Raw genomic sequence first — 24,423 nt, 5'->3', positions numbered from 1 at the left:
CCCCAGAGAAAGTTCCTTGGAGTACATCCAGCTTTCTTAATGTTATTGGTAGTTCCTCACAACTGGTATGCAGCTTATAAAATTAATAATATCGGGTTAGTATGCGTAATAATTATGCATAAAAATAATATAAATTTAAAAATATTACCAGATTAGTGTGCATTCCTCCTTTATTCCATAGTCAGTATAGTTTAACATGACTCTAGCAACATCTGAGACTGGAAAATACCTTTATCTGAAAAGGGAAGTCCCACAGCAACATTTCATGGTTTTACCAAAGAAGTGGGAGCTTAACTACAGAGTTGCAAACTTAACTCCGCACGGCATTAGAATGTGAGCAATGTACAACCAGCTCTGAAGAGCTACTAAAAAAGGAAATAGAGCATGGCATATTGTTCAGATTAAGTGGTCTGATCACGAACGCTGAGCTGTTGCAAAAATCAGAACTTTTCATTTAAGTGCTTAAATAGAAGTGGAGCTATGCTGAAAATGCGACCATTGATCTCCGTGTGCCTCAACTGTAACAGAAGGATGATGCCTTATTTTTTTTTTACTGCGTAAGTGTTAGAAGGAAAAAGGACTTGCAATATCATCTAATCATACATCAGGAATCACAGTTCCCTTCCAACAGAATTACGAAACAACTTTTTGCTCTAGAGGGATCTTGCAGGCAAAGAACACAATTACATCCAGCGGTTCAAATAGATGTGTAGAAAATTGAAAGTGGGATCCCTTGACCTTCCAGGTAACTCGTCCTTTCTATTCTTAAACCTCTTTCGTTTTAACAGTTCGTCTCCCAGTCACCATATGATGATATAGTAAAAATACCCCCTGCAATCCTAGTTGTTCTCCTGTTAAAATATGTACTGCCACACACTGGTTTATTGATTCAAGGAAATAAATCTCTCCTGGAGCTAATATTGACTTTTGTTATGAAAATGGAAGTAAGTAACTAACTGAATATTGATTTGAGAGAGGAATGATATATGATAAGCTTAAAACAAATTAAAATAAAAGTAAAATTGCAGCATGGAAAAGAATGCTTCCAAGCAACATTTTTAAAGTATAGTCAATTCCTGTCATCAATAGATGACAATTACTTGATTATTAGAAAAAAAAGTCTGTTGTTGCCAAATGTCTTAAAAGCACCTACAAATAAGACAGATACACATTCTCTATGATTCCTCCACAGGTTTCTATTTATATTACCTGTTCTGGATCTGAACGGCAGTTATGAGCTGGCCTGCTAAAGCCTGTTGCAATTCAACTACTGTTCTCAATGTGAAAGGCGTTGCAAATCGAAGATTCATTATTATCTGCCCTGATGTGCCATAGCAGCATTACCATAGCTGCAATTCATCAGCTATTCTCAAGGCAAGCCTATTTGCAAAAGGAATATCCATTAGTAGGCACCATGATGTACAGTGCTAACATCACCATATTTAATGAGTCTTTAAAATTAAAAAGAAATTCAACACATGCTTTTTAAGCAAAGAGAGGTCAAATTCTTGGCCAAAGTAAAATATTAATTCATTTGGATAACTCTGTACAGTGATTTGGTTGACATAATGATTTTAAGCCATGGTTCAAACCATGGTTCACCAGTACACACTGGGGACTCACCAGTTTCACTGCTGTCTTGCAGCCCCTCCGCTAGCACCCCAACTCACCCCATTAGCTGCACCCTTTCCAGCAATCTTGGCCACAGCTGTTTCCGTACAAACTCACTAGAACGTAGTTGCAGTGCTCTAATTTAGGTCAGTGCATTTGTACAGGAACAGTCTTCTGTGAAAATGGAGAAGATTGGTCAAACAGCAGCCCCTTTGGGGGAGTTCCAGAGATTTGTTACTGTGACGCCTTGAGAAGTCAAGAGCTTTCCTTCAGCAAATCCAAGCTGGAGCATCACAAATCAGTTCCTTCAAGCTGAACTTCAGGATCAGCCAAAAGGCAAAATGCAGATTTTTTGAAGATTTAACTCATGCCCTTTCAAGAGTCTCTGGAGTAGTTAGTGAATATGCCTTCCTGCTCTTCAATCTGTTCAGCAAAGTGACAATCCTCACATTTGCATTTTCTGACGTACACTGGTCATTGCCAAAACTCGAGCTGCGGAGCACAGGCCAAAGGCTTTCCCCTGGCAGCTGTATGTAAAAACCACACCACCCCAAGGCAAGAATGCTCCAGATGGCTTTTTTTTTGTTTTGGTTTTTTTTCCTCTTTTTAAATAACTGAAAGCAAGATGGTAACTGCTTCACTGGACTAGCCTCTCCACTGATCTGGCCCTACTGGCACTGAATTTCTCCAGGTACATGGAAAGATGCGGAGGCTCTGGTTTTTGGGTTACACCCAGAGCCGTGCTTTGCAATAGCCACACAACTGCCCTAGGCAGGCGAGCAGGCTCAGGATTTCTGCTAAAACCACTAGCAGTGATGTGGCCAACAAGAACTGACATTTGGGGCCAATGTTCTGAGCACTGCGTTTTTAAACTCCAACTCCAGCAGTGCAGATGATGAAAAAGTACACAGCATTACACACAGCCCCAGGGGAGGGGGGGCTTCTGTGCCAAAACCACCCCCTTACAGTGAATCTGCAGAGCCAAAGACACGTATTTAACAGCTTCAAGCTCTGCTCATCTTCAAAATTCCAATGTAAAGACTCAAAGTCTCCCAAAGGATACCTTTTAAGATACCATTTATAACCAATTCAAGGCTGGAATGTTTTTGATTGTTCTTTGGCTTCTGCAGAATTAAATGTTTAATTAAAGGACCACCCCTGTTGAAAAGAAGATACAGTTTAAAAGCTACCATACTCTGTTAAAGTAAAAAACCTTTCTCCAGGGGAAGAAAAAAAAAAAAAAAAAAAAAAAAAAGACACTACTACAGACTAAAAATGAAAATCAGTAATCTCTCCCTGTTTTCGAAGGAAGAAATACTTCTTCCCTCTCAAGCAGTAATTTTACAGAAGTTTGAAACCCTACAGAACTATGAATTAGCCAAAGTTTGAAGGCTCAGCTCAGTTTGAAACATGGGAATATACCCCGTGCTGCTTGTGGGAACAGCCATGTGCCCTTCTGAAGTCTTAAACAGATTTTCTTTTCCACAAGGGCACAACTGGCAGCAAGAAGCACCTTGGCAGGTTATGGCTGTACACAATTAAATAGGGCTTCCCAGATAATCAATCCCTGGCACTTTCATAAGTCACTGGGGTGGAATAACATCATTTTCCCTAACTGCATAGACCACTGCATAGACCTCTTTGAAACTGTACCAGCCTAAATATTCCCTACTGGCTCTCCTGTTCCAACTCATTACATTTTATACCTCCCCACTTCAGCCTTAAACTGAAGTCAAGAGTTGCAACCGTCAATCTCTGCTCTGCTCTCGGAGTCCTTTCATAACCTGCAGTCTGAACCGAAAGCTTCACAAGCCTACGTTTACCACCACCACCATGTCCAATAAACTGCACCATGATTCAGATTGCTTGTTAATACATCCTGGGGCTCTAATAAGCAAGTTTCACATTGTTTGGTACATTTCCTTCACCTCCTCTGACTGAAATTTTAATGAGTTTAGGAGAGAGAGGCTTCATTGGGAACTACCAGAGAAGTGGGAAAACAAGGATACTTTCTCCGAGATCTTGGAAACAAACAAACAACCAAAAGGCATCTAAGCACACAAATTTACAGCAGTAAGAGAACTGAAAGCTGCACGCCTCTAAATCTTCTGTGTGCCAGAGGGCATAAGTGATGGACTTCTAATTTTATGCAGTCAGTGATATAAGAATGATTTGTTTCTTGCCAATCTGATGCATCTTCTGTGGGTTACAGAAAAGAGGAGAGGAAGAGAAAAAGAAACGTGACAGAAATTCTTCTGTTATGGTAGCAGGCAGATTAATAGGGATATAACTGTTACAAAATTACCTCTTCATTTAGAATAGAATATAGAATAGAATAGACTATTTCAGTCGGAAGGGACCTACAACGATCATCTAGTCCAACTGCCTCACCAATTCAGGGCTGACCAAAAGTTAAAGCATGTTATTAAGGGCAAATGCCTCTTAAACACTGACAGGCTTGGGGCATCGACCACCTCTCTAGGAAGCCTGTTCCAGTGTTTGACCACCCTCTCAGTAAAGAAATGCTTCCTAATGTCCAGCCTAAACCTCCCCTGGCACAGCCTTGAACCATTCCCACGCATTCTATCACCGGATACCAGAGAGAAGACATCAGCACCTCCCTCTTTGCTTTCCCTCCTTAGGAAGCTGTGGAGAGCAATTTCCGTATTAAATTGCCAAATCTTTTCCATGCCACACCTAAGCACAAAGCAATCGTGAAGTTGGAACAAAATCGGAGCTCAGAATGAAATGTGGTTCATGCAAAGATAATAAGCAGGTTTCTAGCTAGTTATCTGGTTAAATCCAGTGGCTCAGGTGTTTTTTGTTTTTTTTAATCCCAGATCTGCACACACTCAATTAAAATGGTTCAGCTGATGCAAGGATATTAACTGGTGTGCTTCAGCCATCAGACGTATTTTCAAGGGAGAAGCACAAGGGTCCTAGAATGGCCCGGCATCCTGGACTCAAGTCAGCCAACTTACAGAAATATATTATATTTATGCTATGCAAGCAAAGATTAGTTATATAACTGAGGTCTTCAAGACTGTCACACAACTTGTGGTTTCTCCACACACACCCGAACGGCTGACAAAAGTTGAAGGGGAATGGAGATGAGGTAAATTATCTTTTATTAATCTTTAAATGAGAAAGAACGTGTTTTGCTTCATAGAAAAGAACTCTTACCCAAAGAATTAAACAGAAAAGACAAAAAATTAAGGAAAACAGAATAGCTTAAAAGTGTAACTCAGTTTGACCAAAAAAGATAAACCCCTCAGATGCAGATACATTTCTATTAGTGTAACAGCAATTTTATCTATAAGCCTACCACCTTCTCAATACGGAAAGCCTATAAAGTACAAATGGTGGAAAACATTCTTAAATATCTCAGAAATAATTAACAGCAAGTTACCTTTCGATCTTCTTTAAAGACTTCGGCAGCAGTTGTAAAATGCGGAATGGCATTTTTGCAGTGGGGACACCCTGTTTGATACGGGAAGAAAAAAACAGCATAAACATTAGTTGTAAATAAGATACTGGGACAAACTCAAGACACAAGGTGAATTAGTGGAAAGTTTGTATTAAAAATAATTCTAGACAAGAGTTCTCCAGTTCTGGGAAGAGCGGGACAAGGCATCTGTAGATCATGTGTCAGCTACATGAACTTAGGCACGTGTTTAAAATCCTTCTGACTTCAGGCAGTTTAAGTGTATACTTACAGTTATATGACATCCCATATAGAGACCACGGTGGACAGGGCTTTTCTCTATCGCCAGTCCCTTAAGATCATTTTAAGATCACTGGCCACAAAAAGACAAACTATTTCCCTGCTGCTGTACCTCCTCATGGGTATTACCACATAGGTTATTACCGCCGTTGCCACAGATACCAGCTACATTTGGACATGGGAATAAAGACAGAGCAGTTGTGAATAGGAGGAGGTTGGAAGTTGGAAAGGAAGTCGCCAGGAGCTTTTAGAAGTGTTCGAGAACTGCCTGTGTTAGAGCCAAGCCATCGGGAACACAAGGGAGGGGAAGAGAAGCAAGTCCAACAGGATACACATCTTTCACTTAGGGAGAGCAGAGGTCCAGTCCCAGGTTAGGATGACTGCTGCTGGCCTTCCTGGAGACCTTCCTCCTGTTCACCACAAACAGGCAACCCCAGAAGAGTTTTACAGACACAGCACACAAGAACCCCACAGCTTTGTGTGGGAGATGGGCTGATACTTGTTTGTACTACCACAGCATTGAACAAAAGGCCAGCTCATCCCTTGCTTGCACTTGCATAGGGTAAATTTACTCAAACATTTCAGAAGCGGCCACAGAAAGGGAACAAGAACTGCTCTCTTGATTCAAGATTCAGATGTGAGTGCTCTTAATGCAGAAGCAATGTTTACTGTCTATGATTAATCTAAACTACTCTCAAAATATGAATACTAAGTAAGGCTTTGAAAAGGAAAATACCTGCATATGTGTAACAAATTACTTTTTTCAAACACAGCGTAAGAGTTTGTTCCCAAGCAAAGACTCAGGACGCTATTCTTTGCTTAGCTGAAGGGAAAAAAGGAATGGACACACTTCTGTCAAGCCTGTATGATGCTAGCAAAGGCAAAAGAGTTCATCCTGCTATTATTTCTAGATAGGAACAGAACAGAGCACAGATGAGTTGCTCACAAGCTCTAATTACAGCTTCTGCTACTGTTGTTTACCAGTATTTCACAATTATGAACAAGTGGCTGTGTTACTTTTAAGTCAGTACTGAACAAATGCCCTCTTAGGAAGCTTGCAGCCACCCTCTCAAACTGCACTCACTCTTTTGGCTGACAAGAAAAACAGTATCTGTGAATAAACACTACACACCCCTTTCCACAAAAGAAAGGCTGCACACTCCTTTCATCTTCACCAAAATGCAATTTCATTGCTTACATGCACTACTTCGAATTTTGGAGTATTTTTTTCTTCAGAATAGGATTTTCAAAGCACTGCAATGACACACATGTGCATAAATACACTGAGAGTCTATGCAGTAACTAAGAATACCTAAAAGTCAAGGGGACATATCCTGGGAAACTGAGACACTTCTGCAAATCCATATTAATGGCTTCAAACTCCTTATGCAGCATAATGGCAGTCGATCCTGATGGTAGCTGTGTTTCAGTAGGGAGATAGTCCAGGTCCTCTACAGCTTGCAAACTATTAACACTGTTGAGTCGTTCGGCATTTGCCTGGGAGAAAATGGTCAAGAAAGAAAAGGAGGAGGAGGAAGAAAAGAAGGAGGAGAAGGAGGTGGAGGAGGCTAGGGTTCCAGGCTGCTCCTATGTCCATCAGTCTACTTCGGTGACCCATTTTCTCTCTCACCACTTGCCTGTCCTATCTCCTGATACTGAAAAGCCTTTGGGTCAAGCCTGCCTCTTGACACATCTTGGATAATGTGTACTGTGGGGTGACTGCCTTGGTTGACTTATTAACACTGCTCTACACAAATAAATCAGAACTGGTGACAACATCTAAAAAGAATTCCAGAGACCAAAAAACGAGAAAGATCAGGCACCCCTAAAGCAAGAACACTTGTTCTAGTCTACATGCTTACATGCTGTAGTTTACTGGAAAACACTTCCAACTGTTACACTAAAACATAAAGGCTCCTAAAAACTTAAACCTTTCAGGTTCCCCTTTCTACTTATGATCCTGAGCTTGAAATGTGGATTTCACCAAACAGCAACTTCAAATCCTCAATAAAAGATATTTCAAGAGAAACACAAGACTTCATGTCTTCTTATTCCCCTCTAACACCTTTATGATAAATCAGTCAATGTGCTTCCCATCTTGCGGGTGCTGGATCTACAGAGGATGGGGTACTTGATAAAGCCTCTCTCTAAGCCCCCACTAAAGTTGCAGCAGGTAAGAGCTCTCTGTAAGTCATGCTTTTCAAGAAAACCAGAACATGATTCAACAAATAACAAGCATATTCTTTCAGACAGAAAAGTCCAATAGGTATTAAAAATACAATCTGCCATTTTACAGGAGCCAACAGATAGCTGGTAAGAAAACAGCCCGAGTGGCTGTTTAGCTGGTGACTGCTCAGAGAAGCATCAGCAGCTGCTTAAAGTCCCTTCCACCCTAGCGAGTCACCACTGCACATGCTGCTGCACAGTGTTCAACAGGTGGCATCAAGAAGAGCTTTGAGCGTGGTTCTCAGCAAAGATGCACATCTTGTAAGGCCAAAAGGAAGCATCTGATTATCTAGACTGTTACAGCATTTTGGAAAAGGCAGGCAAAACCAAATACACTTTGAGGTTGTGGTCAACACCACCACACAGAGGAAAGGCACGCCATGTAATTCAAAACAACTGATAAAGGAACCTATGCCCACAGCTTTTGTTTCTTCTTCTCTCTGATCTTCTCATCTTCCCACTCTAATACCAAATAATAAAAAGTTACCTTCATTTACTGATGTGAAGCTCCATCCCTCCTCCCCTCACTCTCTCTTGGCCCAACCTCCTTTCTTTACTGCACTATGCTTGCAAAACTAAAACACAACCATATGGCTTTTGGCACAGCTGACTCAAAGTCCAGTAGGCATTTTGTTAGCCTTGGACATCCATCCATGGAACAGATGTGAATGCTATGCTGAATTCCCAAGGAGTTTCAAGGAGTCACCAAAAAAGGGGGAAGGAGCACATCATATGGAATAGCAGAACTTCATCTGTTACAACTTACAAGGATTGCCAAATGCAGCAAACACTTGGAAGTCACCCAACCCAGTCATTCTATTTAAAGCACACATGCCAAAAAAAATAAAAGCAGAGGTTGATGTCTTCATTTTGACAGACGGAAAACTTGTTCTCCCCATTCCCTCTTCACACCCACTATCACACGTTTATTTTAAGTGTTAACACTATCTTCCAGATTTGAAAGTGCAAAGAAAGGAAATGTACTGAGCACTGTACATGAGGATAGGAAGCGTGCAGGCTTCTTACAAAGGATTTTCCAGATGGGCTGCAATGGAAAGAGATTAAACTGGTGGCATCTGAAGGTGTGGGTAAGGTGTCAAGAATCAAAAGGTCCTGCCCCTTCTCACTAGTATTTATAAGACAGTAAGTTACTATGGACTAAAGAAGTGGGAAGATTCATTCCATTTCATTTTAGTTGAATAATTTGGGTGCTATGGTAGGCACACAGGCTTTCTACAAGGCCAAGAGGTGGACTTTCAATTGAGCAGCATTGGAAGTAGCACTTCTGGGAGCAGAGCCTTCTAACATAGGTCCAGGGCTTTGCTTTACCAATTTTCTTTCTTTGCTTTTACATCATTGTCAAATTTGATCTCAACAGGGTTAACAGCAGATGTGAACTGAACAGTTAATTTCCTGTGCCTGACTTGAGAAATCTGAAATAAATCTGCTCCTGGAACATCCAGCCTTTCCACAGGACCTCAGCACTGGCACTCAAAACCTCTAATCACTTCTGCAAATCTTGAGCTAACTTAATTTCCTAATGCAGAAACACACTTGCATCACCTGGCAGGAAAGCAAGAGAGCTTGACATCTAATGCACATGCGGTAGCATATGTTAAGGCCATTCTCTGTTCCCAAACAGCAAACGATACAGCTTTATTACACCTGTGGCCAGATGTTCTCACCTCTCTGTCCTCAAAACTTTGCATTTTGGAGGCCCCCCCCCAACATGCAGCCCATGGTGGTATCTGCTCTACCTGACCACTGAAGCCTGCCAGCAGATGAGGGCTGCCTGCTTAAACCACAGGTCTGTGGATCCATATGAGAACACCTACAATGAAGGGGTTCTAATTTCTCTTTGCCTTCACACTACAAATTTAAAATTTTACATGAACCCAGTATTTTCTACAGGTTTTTTTTCCACCATTTATGCTGTAAAGTTGGTAAGGGCTGGGAAGGCACACTGCAGTACAGTCACAGTGGGCACCGTCACATTCCTCACCCTAAAACCCAAGCAGTTCTCAACTGATCCAGTACATGAAAAATATGGTTTCTGTGGGCACAAATTCAAGAGGAATGGCTGATGAACAGCAGACAAGGGAAATCAAGTAGGCAAGCAAGCAGGCTTCATTCAGACCCATTATCACTGAGGGGGAGAGGGAGTCAGATTAAATCTCCTCTAATCAGAGAGACATTTAAAGGAAAGCTAGTGGGTCTTTTGAGAGATGAAGTGATGGAAAATATATATTGCCCAGCTTATTTTCTGTGGACTGAATTTACTGACAGCAGGAGCAACCGCACAGTACAGGATCTTCCCTGGGTGTCTTTGAGGAAAGAACCAACAAGCCAGCGTTGATTTGGGCACAGAAAGGTGTTGGAGAGGCCAGCACGGAAGCTGGCTTCATTCTCACAGAAACACTGGTTTGAGGACTCTGAAGAAATAAAGAACTGTAGGGTTGAGCTGGATGTGGTTTCAAGCATGATGCTACAAAACATTTGTATACATGATGTAAAAGAAAGGTATCGCATGGGGAAATAGGAAAAGTTACTAAATGCTCACATCACCTTGCAAACTATTTTTTTTTTTTTTAAACAAAAAGCAGACTGAGGAAAAAAACAATACAAACCCATTTGTCAGGTAAGGCAAGAAAGACACGAAACTGATATTAAAAACCAAGTACACACTGCCCCAAACATAAGAGTAATCAAGCACGTGTTGTGGTAGCAATTCAATAAATCCACAGAAATAATATCCTGTATTCAGAATTGTAAACATTTCCCATAATTGCAGGGTCCCATGGGATGCAGAAGGAATGCAAAGAGGATTTCAAAGCAATGGAACAATCAAGTGAATAACCTACATATCTTTATTATGTTCAAATGGAGAATTTTTCATTGGACAGGGTTTCTTTTTTTAACCAAGTGAATTGTTTAGAGATGACAGCAAGTCAAAAGAAAAACTTAGAGATTCTTAAAACTTCAATGTACAGAAGTATTAGGACCAGATTGCAATTATAAAGATGTCTCCAGAGTAGTGCATGAAACAGATGCACCCTGTTGGACAATAGTCACCGTATTACATTTAAAATAAAATTGTGTGAAATTTCCAAATTGCCTAAAGTAATCAAGTTCTCTTTCCAAAAAACACAGGTTTCTACTTGCTTAAATATGAAAAACGTCCTTTAAGTTACTTCATGCATTGTTTAATTTGAAACTACAAAGCCCAGTGATATAATATAACCTCTCTACAGCTGAACAGTACAAGGTTAATTCAGTTTCCTTAGAAGAGTGGAAGCTGTATTAGCATAGCACATAGAAGAAAGGTGAAGCTGTTTTTAATGAATATAAATCAAAAGCTAACAATTTGTACAAAATAGATAAAGGAAGCAAATGGACATCAAAGCAGTAACTACAGTCAGCAGAGGTAATAATGATATTTTAAGTATATAAGGGGCTTTAAATGTATTAGAAGCAAAAGAAATCCAAACAATACTAGCAATATACCTTTGAAGGAAAATGATGGAGTTGTCAAAAGGAACTTCAGTGAATATATAAATGAAAATATTAAGTAGGTATGGAGAGGGCCTCTATGCCTGGCACCTCCAAAATGCTGTTTGCAGTTCTGGGTCCACAAATCAAGAATGAGTTCAAACTGGAGGGGGCTCAGAAGACCCATAAGAAAAACAACAGGACTGGAAGGTGCATTTCATGGCAAAGCGAGTCAGGAAGCTCAGTGTGTCAATAGCTTAAATCCAAAGATTAAGAAGCGATAGAAATCAAAAAAAGTCAGTCTAGTTTTCATTATGACAAGCTATTCAAGCTGGGTGCCAAAGGCTAAGTAACCTCCAGCGCTGGCTGCGTGCTGAAGCCAGTCAAATTCAGACAGGAAATTCACATTCCCAATCACTAGTGATTTCTAGTCTGAAATGAAATGGTTTTCTAAAAAAGATGCTTTCATGCAGTGGTTCTCCACCTGATCAGACTGCAGCCTGTCCCTGATTCACATTGCTGAGCTGAAACCGCTACAGAGGTGATATGGTTTTGCTGTCCTTGTATCACCGTCTTCCGAGCGGCCGGGAGCTGCGGTGTGCCAGCACTGCGCCAGAGGTCAGGTGAGGATGACAGCCCCTGCTGACCCTAACCTGAGCATCCCAACTAAAATGACTCTACACCAGTGCAGATCAGGCATTTTGACTTCAGAAAGCACTGCCTTATACTTTTTGCCCACCATTAATACATAACGATGTATATAACCCCACCCATGCTGTTTCTGTGTGTGCTTTTAGCATCTTGTACGTAATAAGATCTGATAAGTAAAGTAACAAAGTGGTGTGCATATATTTTACATGAGATTTTTCAAAGAGATAGTTTAAACATGCATACATTTTAATGTTGTAGACTGTTTCCATATCAAATATACTGACTTAAACTGTCAGTATTTTCATAGCGAAGTCCTGGCCAACTCCTTAGAGGAGATCTGAAAGCCCAGTGATTTGCGAGACCGTGGCATTTGTGCTGTCTGTGCTCTATCCTCAGCATGAGGAAGGGCTCTGCTCCCCCTTCAGCACTCAGCTTCCTTTAGTACTTCTCAATGGGTAATCGCAAATGCTTTAACTATTATCAATTAATTACGCTTCAAATTGCCCCTAAGAGAGACAGATGTGATTATTCCCCTCTGTCATTACACCCAAGGTTAAATGGAGTCAGGAAGAGGTTAAGTGACTCTCAGGGTTCACAGTTCTGCTTGACAGGGAGAGGGCTGCAAGGTGCTGACTCCATCCATTCAACTGCAAAACCACTGCGGCCTCAGAGGGCTCAGCACGTGGCAGGATGGAGCCCTCAGCGTGCAAAGTGAAGAGCAGGGAATGACTTTCCGATTCTCCCATCTCTGCTTGAAATCATCACTGTCTAAATAACAGGGGCAGATACTGCCCTCCGTTATTGGTTTTTAAATGACTGCAATTCTAAGCAAGTGAAAGCAGCACATTGCATAGCTATCAAAGCAAACCCCGGAGCTTGTAGACTGCAGAGTAAAGCAAGCCTGTTTCCACTTCAAGAGTTCCAAGTGATTAACTAGAATTAAAACAAGAATATTACTTGGTCAATCAAGGCAAGACAGGCCACAGACAGTAATTGCACAGATAAGAGCTAAAAATGGGTATACTGCTTAAACTAACACAGTTCGTGTAGCTACAGAAGTTGCTGAATCCACAGGCAGATTTGAGAAAGGCATTTGGGGATGTTACTGAAAGGTTAATTTGCTTTTGTTCTACCAGTAGAGAATTGGAGGGCCTTTTAATTGAATATCTGGAACCAAAGCTCATTTTATGACATGACCTGACACACAGCATAATCATATTTCCAAGACACGAGATACTAGTAATTGAAAGAAGGGGGATTTGTCCTTTGATTTGAAAAAGGTCATGAGGTTTTCAGTTAAGCATCAGGTCAACCAGGGCTTGCCTTGCTACTCTTAACAACAACAGGCAACCTACTACCAATTTCACAGCCTGCTGTTGCATTTTGTTGCGCTTTATTCCAAGCTATCTGAACTCTTATTTTGTAGCACTTCGGGGGTATACAGAGGAGATGAGGGATACAAAAACCAAATCTTTGGAAACCACAGCCTTAGACGTGAACAATTGCAATAGCAGCAACAAAGTCATCACAACAAAGTCATCAGAACAGGCCAAATTGCAAAGGTGAGAAGAGGAGAAAGACTCAGCGCAGAACTCCCGGACTGTTTTATCCACTACAAAAGGCAAGGATATGACCAACTGCAGTGAACTACAAATTACATGACAGCACTTAGCATTTGGCAACAAGCAATCCTTTAAGATGGAAAGCTGTACAGCAAGCCATCTCTGGACAGAAAGGGTTAAAGAGCAATAGTTATATCCAGAACAAAACTTAAGTGTCAGTTCCAGCAGACCTGGATTTTTTCAGATAAACTGTGTCACTGGCCCATGTGGCACAAACGAAGCCGGTAACAGCAGTTAACCAAGTCAGCATCAGCCTTGATTAACTGCAAACATAATCAAAGAGCAAACAAAATCATTTTGCCATCTAACATGCCAGCAGATGCAACTGGTAATCAGAAGATAAACTGCTCCGAGTTAGCACAGGTCCAGCAGAGCACTGGGGGAGGCACCATTGAATTACACCTGTGTTAAGTGAGGCTCAGAAGCAGCCCCTGTTATGATAATGTTGCATCAGCAGAAAAAGCATCTGCCTTATTGGAAATGGGTTTGATGACAGTGCATAAGGGTGGGTGGCATATTCATAGTCAAATGTCTCCTAATGTACCCCACACAGACTTTACGTGACATTGCACCAACGCAGCTGTGTGTCTGCGAGGAGAGAATTTCACGGGGCAACAGCAGGCACTTCTTTTTCTTTCTCCCTCCCCTTCCACTTCTCGCAAGCCTGAACTGTTTATGTACAGGTAATATTCTTCGCACCAATTCAAGCAGCTGTAACATTTTAGGGTTACAACAGATTTAAAGCATGGAGTTTGTTTTACAAAACAAGAGGAGCTGGATCACCCTGACAAATTTTAGTTTAATGCCACAGCTCCACAACAGCCAACTCTGAGCACTTCCATCATGGCTACGTGCAGTCCTGTGAAGTGCCTCAACTTCTAAGTTGAGAGCAGTTAAACCTGTTCTCTCAGTGCTAATTAATATCCTCGACACAAACACTGGGGCTAAGAGCAGTTCTGCCAGCCTGATTGCAGAGACCACTCTATAAATTCATCCTTTATCAAACCCAGCCTGTTAATGGGCTCTGTGGCATCAGCACTATTTACACCGACAGGAATGCACCTCGCTAATGCAAGCCTGTAGCAAGAGCACCACTAACGCAGGAGAGAAACCAGTTAGTGGCAGAGCTAACATATCAAAATTCTGCAGTGCCAGCCCACGCAGGATTTAAAGCCTCATTATCAGAGGGTCCAGACCTCGCTTCTGCCTCAGTCAACAACCAGAAAATCCTTCCTGCAAGGGTTTTTTGCCTAGAAACGGATTCTTTCTGTTCAGCATGTTTTTAATAATTTTTGATAGCTTAAGCTTCATTTACAAACACGCACATTTTGTTCAGGCTCTTTGATAGAGCCTCCTAATGAAAACTTAACGAGATGTGCTTGCAAGCGATGGAAAACCTCTTGGTGGGAGCCAATCCGAGACCATCCTGGGACACTGAATTAATCTGTGCTGCTACTTTGCTCGGTGCATCTGGACCCATTAACTCAACTGTTGAGTATTTTAGCCCCCTCTGTGCATCCTTCATACAGAACTATACCACACAGGTCTGCTCAGCACTGAGACTGAGAGTGGTCATCTCAGGCCCAGCGGCCACTGGCTGAAGCCTCACAGTTAGCCAAAATTGCCGTGTTTTGTTACAGCAGTCCCGCTTAGCCAGAACACTGCATTTTCTCACCAAACCATCCTATGCAAAGGCTGAGATAACAGCTTTGTCCCAGCTTACTTCAAAAAATGGGACAGAAGGAAAGGAAACATTACCACTTTAAGAACAGCTTTTTGATGACAGCCTGGGTCCCACGAGCAAGCTAGCAGGGCTAGATGAGCATACTGGCCCTCCTGGCTTTAGCATGAATAGCCAAAACACAGTCTGCACCCACTTTGCACACAGTGCAACCCACTCTGGCAAGGACTTTCAACTAAGTGCTTTTTTGTCATTGTATATTCCTCAATGCATAACTTGGACAGAAGAAACTGGGCAGTTTTTATTGTGAAAAGACAGAGAAGGAGCATACCAGGATACAGAATTATTAATATTTTGAACAAAGCCTGCGGGTAAAATTAATGCAAGTTTGCTTTAGCTCTCAGCATTTTCTGCACTGCTGATGAGACACGCAGGGATGGGCAAGACTGATTTAGTCAGAACTGAAAAAACGTGATCCCTGTCTGATTTCTTACTGCTGAAGAAACCCCTATCTGATTTCTCACTTCTTACCGATGGCCAGGAGATGACCCATCAGACAGCAATGATGTCAAGATTCCTGGTTGACTTGGAAGTCAATGGCTCAAACACCATCCCGAAGTCCTCTGTGATTTTATCAGGTGCAACAGATTAAGGACCCCCATTCACTTCTACCAGCTCTGAAGGAAAAACCCTACAAAAAATTTAAGTGAAGAGCTAAGGAGGCTGATGTCTCTTAACTGCACATCCTCTCATCCAAGTACAGCCACTTACTCAATACAAAAATACCTCATTAAAATCATCCTCAGTTTGTTTTATTTCTGGGTGTTCTTTGGGTAACCCCTGTGGGTCAGGCTTCACCAGAAAAATAACCTCTTCCAGCTGACAAAAATAATTTCCAGCAAAGTGAAAGTTTCACTGCTAACAGAGAACCGGAAATCAGCTCCCAGCAAAGTATTTATTAAAAATACCCATTCTGCAAACCCTGTTGAGTCCCACAAATTGAGGCCATTTGGCAAGTTAATAACATTGGCAGCTGCCACCCTTACGAACCATTAAAAGGGAGCATTTTCCCCCTATTATTTCTCACTGCCGCTGAAAGTATTTTCTAAGAACGCTTATTACCTGTGTTTTTACAAAAGTAGGAACTGAATGAATTTGCTCAGTGCCGAGCCCTTCCACTAAAAGTGACTGACCTAAAAAGTAAATGTCCCCGCCCCCCGTTATTTGGACCTGTTAATGACTGGTCTATTATATATAATTCCTGTTTCTGGCACAGTTGATTCATTTGCAGTCTCTTTGCAGGCAGCAATCTCGACGAAAAAATGATACGAATGTGTTTTCATGTGTTGGTCTCATTCTTATGAGCCACAAGTGGATAGCTTCTGTTTCTATGCAAGAATTAGTAGGGGGTGTTATTAAGCCTCTCCTATTAAAAGAAAACCAAAACTCGATGGGAAGGGTAAAATAACCCAAAACCCAAACCAAAACCAACAAAACAAAAACAACCCCCAAAGCAAAACAAAAAACCACTATGTATTTCAAACTCCAGTGTTACTATTCTTAGAAACACAGCATTGCTGTGGTTGGAAGGCACTTCTGGAGATCATCTACTCCAAGTCCCCTGCTCAAAACCAGGTCAACTCAAGCAGGTTGCCCAGCACTGTGTCCAGTTAGGTTTTTAGTATCTCCAAGGATGGAGACTCCACACCCTCTCTGGTCAACCTGTTCCAGTGTTCAACCAGCCCCACAGTAAAAAAATACCCTCTTCTGTTTAAGCAAAATTTCCTGCGTTTCAATTTGTGCCCATTGCCTCTTGTCCTGTCCCTGGGCACTGCAGAGAAGAGTCTGGCTCTGTCTTCTTTACCCCCCGCATTAGGCACTTACGCATACTGTAAGATTCTCCTGACCCTTCTCTTCTCCAGGCTGAACAGTCCCAGCTCTCTCAGTCTCTCCTCATATGTCAGATGCTCCAGACCCTTAATTACCACCACGGACCTTCACTAGCTTCACTCCAGTATGTCAATATTCTTTCTGTACTGGGGAGCCCAGAACTGGACACAGCAATCCAATTGTGCCTCACCAGTGCTGAGTAGAGGGGATCAGCTCCCTTGACCTGCTGGTGATGCTCTGCCTAATGCAATCAAGGATGCCCATCTATGGAGTCTGTGTCCCCAGCTCTGAATTGTTTCTACAAGAGCACAAAAGACCTAGCATAAGTTTGAGGGAGCATCACCCAAGAATAGCTAAAACTGGACAGTCACATCACCAAATTATGACATCAAAAAGGCATATTAAGTCCCAGGGATGCACAAGGCAGAAGAGGGAACCATGTGAGTTTTAGTTAGAGAATATGATGGTCATCAATTTGGTAGGGGTATTTGCATTGGCTCAACAAGAGATTCCATGTAGGACTCCAAGGGCCACTCCAGACAGAAGTTTGGGTTAAAAACACAGTACACTCCTGAAGAACTATCTGCATCTCCCTATTTCATTGAAAAATGCTCACCTAGCTTCAATCACATTTTTTTTCCTTAATTCAGTTTGAGTAATGCAGCAAAAACATCTCCAACTAAGAAGACATGTTACTTACTTTGTTGACCTTTGTGATTCTGACAACTAATCACAATCAACTCCTTCTATTTTCCACAGTTTTCAGTGCTACAGTAGGAAGAGGTTAAAATTTAATGCATTGGCAAAGTCAAATCTCAATTAGCTGGGATAACGGAGTGGAGAGAGCACATAAAAGTAAAAATGCAGATAAAACACATTCAGATAAGCTATATGAACAAACAGTGAGGACATAAGAGAAAGAAGAAAGAAAAGTCAGTGAGTTGATCCCAGAAGAGGCACCGATGCAAACTGGTCAGTCCAGAATGCTAGGCATTTAATGCTGCGAGTCTTGAAACAAGCTCTGGACATAGACCACAGACATGCAGCTAGTGCACTTCTGGCCATAGCTGGTTAAGCACTGCAGTCTAACTGGGCTAGGCTGGATCTATTCTTGTCCATTTGGCTCACTTCCCAAACTGGCCCACAGCCCCCCAAATCCTGATCACCCACATACCAGGCTATGTGTGTACACCAAACCGTACTCTGACTAGTTGTCTCCTCTCCCCATTTCTGGACAAAGCCAAGCAGTTACAAAAGGAAACCTGGAGTAGTTGATGGTATCCAGTACTCCAAGGAGTGGTCTATGGAGATAATACAGACACAGATCCCATAAACCCTCCCAAAATGCCTCTCAAATGCTGGTGCAATAAGCTTACTGCTTTCAAATGCTCCTCAAACCCCTCATGGCAGTCCCTGGGACACAACACACACCTGTGGCATCATGCTTCACTTCAGCAGACTGTATCATTGTCCTCCTCTTATTTTAGGCATTTTGAACTCAGAGATAAAGGAGTGGGATGACGATTACATCTTAGGACCACAAGAGCCCCACAAGGGTCCAGAGAAGAGCCGGGCCAGGTGATGTGTAGCACAGATGCCAGCAGCCTGCTCCAAGTGCTAGCCCTGAAAAACACCAACAAGTGCCAGCCCGCACCACGAGCCTGCGTGGCATGGTGGCCACAGCGGATACAGACCTACCCAATGGACCCAAATGAAGAGCAGGCACAAGGCAGTTATCAGCACAAGTAGCATTAGCTTTTCTGCAGCTGGCACTTCTGCCCCAGGTCAGTACTGGGGACCTGCCCCTACTGCTGCCTCCTGCCCCGAATCAGTCATTACAGTGCACAGCGATGCCACTGGGGAGGAATGGGAATGTGAAATCAAGAGCATCAGTCTCTGTGGGTGTCAAGTCCACAAGAGTGGATTTTTCTCCCAGTAATTTCAAGAGTTTTGATTCTGATTCTCAGTCCTTAAAATATTCCACAGGCACCAGGAATAACCTTTACGCTTCACCTACATTCAGGGTGATGGAGTAATGAGTTCTCCATCTTTTCTGTGTGGATGTAGCAGTCTTCTCTTCCGGAGCTAAATCACTGTGAAGCACTGCTCAGGACCATTAAAGCACTGCTCAGCTCAGTCCAGAGTTATCGGCATAGCAGGAGATTGATGGTTCTCCTATACATATTAAGTAATTTGGACTGGAAGCTGCCACAGAAAAGCCGGATCCGATTTTAATTTGCATGTAAGATATATATCTGTGGCCTTTGCCTAAAGGTTTGTCACTCTAGCCGAAAGCTTTACAAAGGTCAGAATATTCAACTTTCTGCTTTAAATTCTAATGACAGATGAGAGATACATTTCTTAGCATAAATATTTATATATAAACATACTTTATATATATATATGCATGTATACACACACCCCCAATCTTAAAATATCTCAGCATATGTGTAAGTGTAACAAATACTGTCATAGAGTCACAAGTGAATGGAGTAACATACTGTGAGTCTGCACTGACCTAAGATGTGGATCTGAATAGGAAAAGAAAATTATTTGAGATAATGGGCCCTGGCAATTTTATCCGTGCTCCTTCTGCACTAAAATAAGCAAGTTAAGACTAATTGGCAATATAAGCTCCAAGAGGTCTCAAGATTGAGAAAATGGTAAACAAAAGCTAATCTATCAAATTTAGCAGGAGGCACATTATCACTGCAGAAACGCTGAAAAATAGAATGATTTGTACCGTTCTATTACATTAATGATTGTTTCACAGAAACCAGAGATTTAACATACTCATCTGCTACTTTCCCCTGCACCCAACAAAGGGCAGGCTCATTGCAATCCCTCCATGTGCCTGCTTTCTCCTTTGCACAGACACTTCCACGTTTAGAGAACAAATCTGACAAATCAGAAACTGTGCATGACCCACATACTGACAACACAATAGCAACGCTGACTGTCTTAGGAGCCACAGGAAGGCCAGAAGTGGTTCCAGTTAACTCCTCTCTGTCCTGTATATAGGAGGTCTCATGCAGCACTGTATTCCAGAACAGTGCAAGAAGAACATGTCCGGAGGGCAGCCTTAAAGGACCCAACAGTTACATCATGAAAGCCTTGCTTACACAGCCCGTTCATACAGACAGGGCTAGGCTGATCTTTATTCAACCCTCCTGGTGTAAGGGTAGAAGTCAACCTGCAAACAACGGTATCGTAATTAGCCCATCAGGCAAGTTGCCTCATGCTTTCAACCCCGAGAGGTACATACTCATTGCACATAGAGTCTTTGTTTTAAACGTGGCCTTAAAAAAGACCAAGAATTTAAGTGCCTTAAAAAGATGCAGGTAAAAACCAAAAGAGAACTGACTCTCTTCCACAGAAAGTCACTCATCGGGTAGAGAGAACTCGAAAGACGGCAAACTTCTAAATCCTACCATTTCATCTGCAATCATTTGATTTTTACTGTTACGGCTTGCTCTTAACCAGTTGAGGTCCGTGAATTGGAAATTCCTGGCACATGGGCAATTTTTAGTCAATAGGTGGTGGGAACTGGAGTTCAGAAGGGATTAAGTCCCCTTTCCTTTTCTTTTACAACCTTCCAGAAATCTCCCTTCTGAATTGCACCCCTCCCTTCTCCCACATTCCACATCCAGCAGGGCTTCATGGGAGCCCAAAAGCATTCATGTTTACTTCTCCAACAGAAAAGCAAAATAAGGGGCTGCCTGATTAAACATTAAGAACCTGAGCTTTTTCTCCCTTCCTGGAAAATACCTTCAGTTTAATGGCAACAAGTTAGTAACTGCTTATTTGAAGGTTATCCATGAATTGCAGGGCTGGCTGTGTGATAGGGAAGAATTTTCCTTGCATCTGGGGCGGCTGAGTCATGGTGCTATATAATCAAGTTAATACTACCTAATACTAAGTGCCAGGATTATCTTCTCCCTTTGACAGACCCCTCAAAAGTTAAGAACCTGTACCAAGTCTGCCTGTCTCTGGGACAACACAGGAAAACAGAAGAGGTCCCTCCCATTCGCCTAATTTATAAAGGGCCTGATTCAAAACTTTTCTAGAAATATTCTCAGGAGCTTCAAAAAGCAAGCATGCGTGCGGTGCACGCAAAACAATCTGGGAGGAGGAAGCTATGTCCATATTCCCAGTGGAGATTTAAATGTAGATTTATTACAGACGAAATTTATTCCATCAAAATTTTTTCTCAGCCCCTGGGGACTGATTCCTCCTACACCACTATATCGATTTCACTACTGAAGTGCTGCACTAATGAGTCAGGCTCTCCATGTCCATTGTGCTACTATAAAGGATCACATTTTGTTATATGGACCATAAAATGCAGCAGAGGAAAATAAATCTGTTTTGGTTTTGTACCTCTGCCTGCTTTGGTGTCTGCATTAATGCAGTAACTCTTTAAATAAACACTGTATACTGTTTTGTTTCCATTTATAAAGATACAAATGATGGTGTCAATGATGGTCCCATGCAGTTATATTCAGAAGCAGCTCTTTACCCTTAAAAGTCTGGGGACAGCACGGGAATTAATTCAGGATTTCATGAACTGTAGGGTTTATAAAACCCATCCATGTAGAGAGGTATTCACTCACTCACATGGTGCATAGAACATGACAAGGGTGTGCTTCTTCTTCTTCAAGGACTCCCTGAAGTCTTCTCCAGCAAGGTGGATAACACTAGTCTGTTTTTCTTCCCATGCAGGCTCAGGTGGAGGTGGTGCTTCAGGACTAGAAAAGAAATGAGACTGGTTTGAAAATGTTTCTGGAAGTAGGCAAAGGGGCATCACATCCTGGTCATAACTACCATGAGGGAACGGTGGTCGAAAAATCCTTCAGGGTGACAGTGCAGTAGAAAAACCTGCTTGATATTTCCAACACCAGATAACAACAAAAAAGATCCAAGTTAATTTCCGTAACTCAATAAAAATATAATTTAAGTGATTGTACTCAGGCATATGAGTAGGAATGCAGAATAAAGATTTCCTACATTGCATCCAGCATCTGGGTGGAAAGAACATTGCTCTTGTATCACTGTGTCATCCATAGGCATGAATTGAGAAGAACAGCAAGCAGATGGAATCAAAAGGCAACCAATATAGAACAGCATCTTCCATTCAAACATCCTTTTTGTACTCTTTATCGCTATCACGCAAACTTCTGTAAAGAATTTCATGACCTTCTCTTGAATTCAGATATTAAAGCCAGGATGCAATAATCAGCACCGTTCCACTTGGAAGACTGGGAGTGACTGAACTGGAATATTTTACCTTGATAAAGAGAATGTCAGGTTTCAATTATGACTGCACATACTGACTAGATCAGAGCAATCCTGCACATCTAGAGTGCCTCTAACAAAACTTCTGCTATTCACCAGCTCACAGTCTTCTCTCAGACTCATTAAATTCATTCCTGCTGTATCTTAAATAGTGATTACTTATATAAAATCATCAGAATGGTGCCATGGTATAAAGACCTTCATATGTCGCCTTGGTAATAAATTAGCTTTTCAGACTTTCCTGTCACTTTGAATGACACCATTTTAAATTGTATCAGGTACATAAAAAGCAAGTGGAAAAAACCTCAATTTTTAAAGTCCTACTCAAGGTCATTTGGTGGACATCCATCGTATTTCCATCGATACTGATTTGCCAGTTGTTAGTGAAAGAATTAGGGCAGCTGGTCTGAATTTTCACAGGAACATAGTTGGTGTGAGCTATCATCGATTACAGTTACAGTCAGAGGTGTGACTTCATCTCACACAGACTTTCCCATGCTGACCTGAAATAAGCTACCCAGATACTGGTAACAACCTAGTGTGGCAGCACAGACTACAGTCACCACAGAGGGACCAGAGCTGAAACCTGCATGGCTGCGACTAAACCACTCATTGGGATAGGTTTACACAAGCTGTACTTTTATCTCCAGCCTGCACCCCAGATGCATCCCTATTTCCACCAACTTCAGTGCAGCTGTGACAATTTTATCCCTGGTCAACAAACAAGGATCTTACTCTATTGCGTCTCTAGTTGGGAGAACATCCAGCAGTCAAGAGCAGGAGACAAGTTCTCTAGGTTTCCCCTGCGTTGCTGACTACCCGAGGCTGCAGACAAAAGTATTCCAGAAGCACAGCAGGATCCAGAAGGGATTAACAGCCCTTCCCTCCTCCTCATTGCTTACTCACCTGCCAATACGTACAGACAGCATCAACCTGACTCTTTAACTCAATATAAATTATGTAGCCCTCAAAATACTCCAGCAAAATGGTGAAACTAGGACAGTAACTTAACATCCAATATTGACACAGCAGCCTGGAGCCTGAGTATGCAGGGAGGCTGAAAGGGAGTACTGTGTCTAAAAGTAAAACATAGATAAAACTTCCCAACATGCTACAAAGATGCTGCCAGAGCATATCTATTACCTGATTTGAAGCACTTAGAGAAGAGACAACCAAAAAAACCCCCCACACACAACCTCTCTCCCCCCACCAAGTAAGAGGGGAAAAATTAAAATTACATTCCTCAAGCCAACTACAGTTAATGGTTAAATGATTTTAAAACTTCACAAAACACTGGCAGTTTTTTTCCCATTGAATAATGCAGAAAATACATTAGGCTTACACTACCTAAAGGAAATGCATATTTTATTCTGGAATACTTATAAAGAGAATTGTACCAGCAATTTACTTCTCTGAAATGAAATTATTTTCATAATACATCAAACTTAATTCTGCATATTTTAGCACACCACCCAAGAAAAGTTTGTTAGTGCAGACAAAGGTGCTGGTTTTGTTGGTCTCGCTGGCTTTCCTTCAGCCCCATGTAGCTGGTATTCTAGGCGTTGGCTCTGAAATGCTGGAAAGAGAAAAGTACAACTGCAGAAATTCAGTTACTAACAGTGAAATCTGCTGCTTAGTATAAAGAGGGAACAACAAATGTTGTTCTGTTTATTTTTCAGAGCCATTGCTATTCCTTTTCCAGTGAGAGGCTTAGGGTATATTTGAAAAATATTTATTCTGGGAAAGAATTACCAGGACAACTATGAAAACCCCCACAGCAAATAAAGGATTTGGTGTATTAGAGGCCATAATTAACATACATGTTTGTATGGCTTTGAATACTGGAATTCAGTTTGTTTTTGTTAGCAAGGGATTTAGGCAGTTGGCAAAGCTAGGTTTAAGATTTACTTCCTCACCAAAGCAGTCTCCAGGAGCCAGTAGCCAGGAACCCAAATACTATCTCAGACCCTCAAAACTTACTTTAGCAGCCAGTCGATGATCTTCTTCTTTGTTCTAAGGTGTGGCAGAGTGTATTTCTCCTCTCCATCCTTAAAATACTTCAAAGTAGGAAACCCTGAGATGTGGTATCTTTCTGCCAGCGCCTTGTTGACGGTAGCATCGACTGCTGCAAGGACACCTGGACTCTAAAAAAGAAACCACTAACTGTAAATCCCAGCAACATACACTCACCCCTTTGGCAGGAAACAGTGGACTTGGGGGCAATCACTCGTGAT

At 41.8% G+C, this 24,423-nt stretch overlaps 1 protein-coding gene across 3 annotated transcripts in view; it reads right to left on the bottom strand.

Annotated features, from left to right (window-relative positions):
• The window catches only part of PDIA5 (protein disulfide isomerase family A member 5), a 103,292-nt gene that overhangs the window by 8,573 nt on the left and 70,296 nt on the right, over positions 1–24,423 (bottom strand). For all 3 annotated transcript variants that reach the window (XR_005932690.1, XM_030018223.2, XM_041124412.1), the window contains exons 13-15: positions 24,170–24,333; positions 21,512–21,642; positions 5,021–5,091 (exon numbers count right to left, since the gene is read on the bottom strand). Coding sequence is in view for 2 of the 3 variants with exons in the window: in XM_030018223.2 (XP_029874083.1) it covers positions 5,021–5,091; positions 21,512–21,642; positions 24,170–24,333 (366 nt within the window). In the remaining variant the exon portion in view is untranslated. The remainder of the gene's footprint in view (positions 1–5,020; positions 5,092–21,511; positions 21,643–24,169; positions 24,334–24,423) is intronic.

This window comes from Aquila chrysaetos, chromosome 6 (genome assembly GCF_900496995.4).
Source record: "Aquila chrysaetos chrysaetos chromosome 6, bAquChr1.4, whole genome shotgun sequence".
Taxonomy (NCBI): Eukaryota; Metazoa; Chordata; class Aves; order Accipitriformes; family Accipitridae; genus Aquila; species Aquila chrysaetos.
The sequence above is the reverse complement of the archived record's forward strand: the minus strand, read 5'-3'. Positions and strand labels throughout refer to the sequence as shown.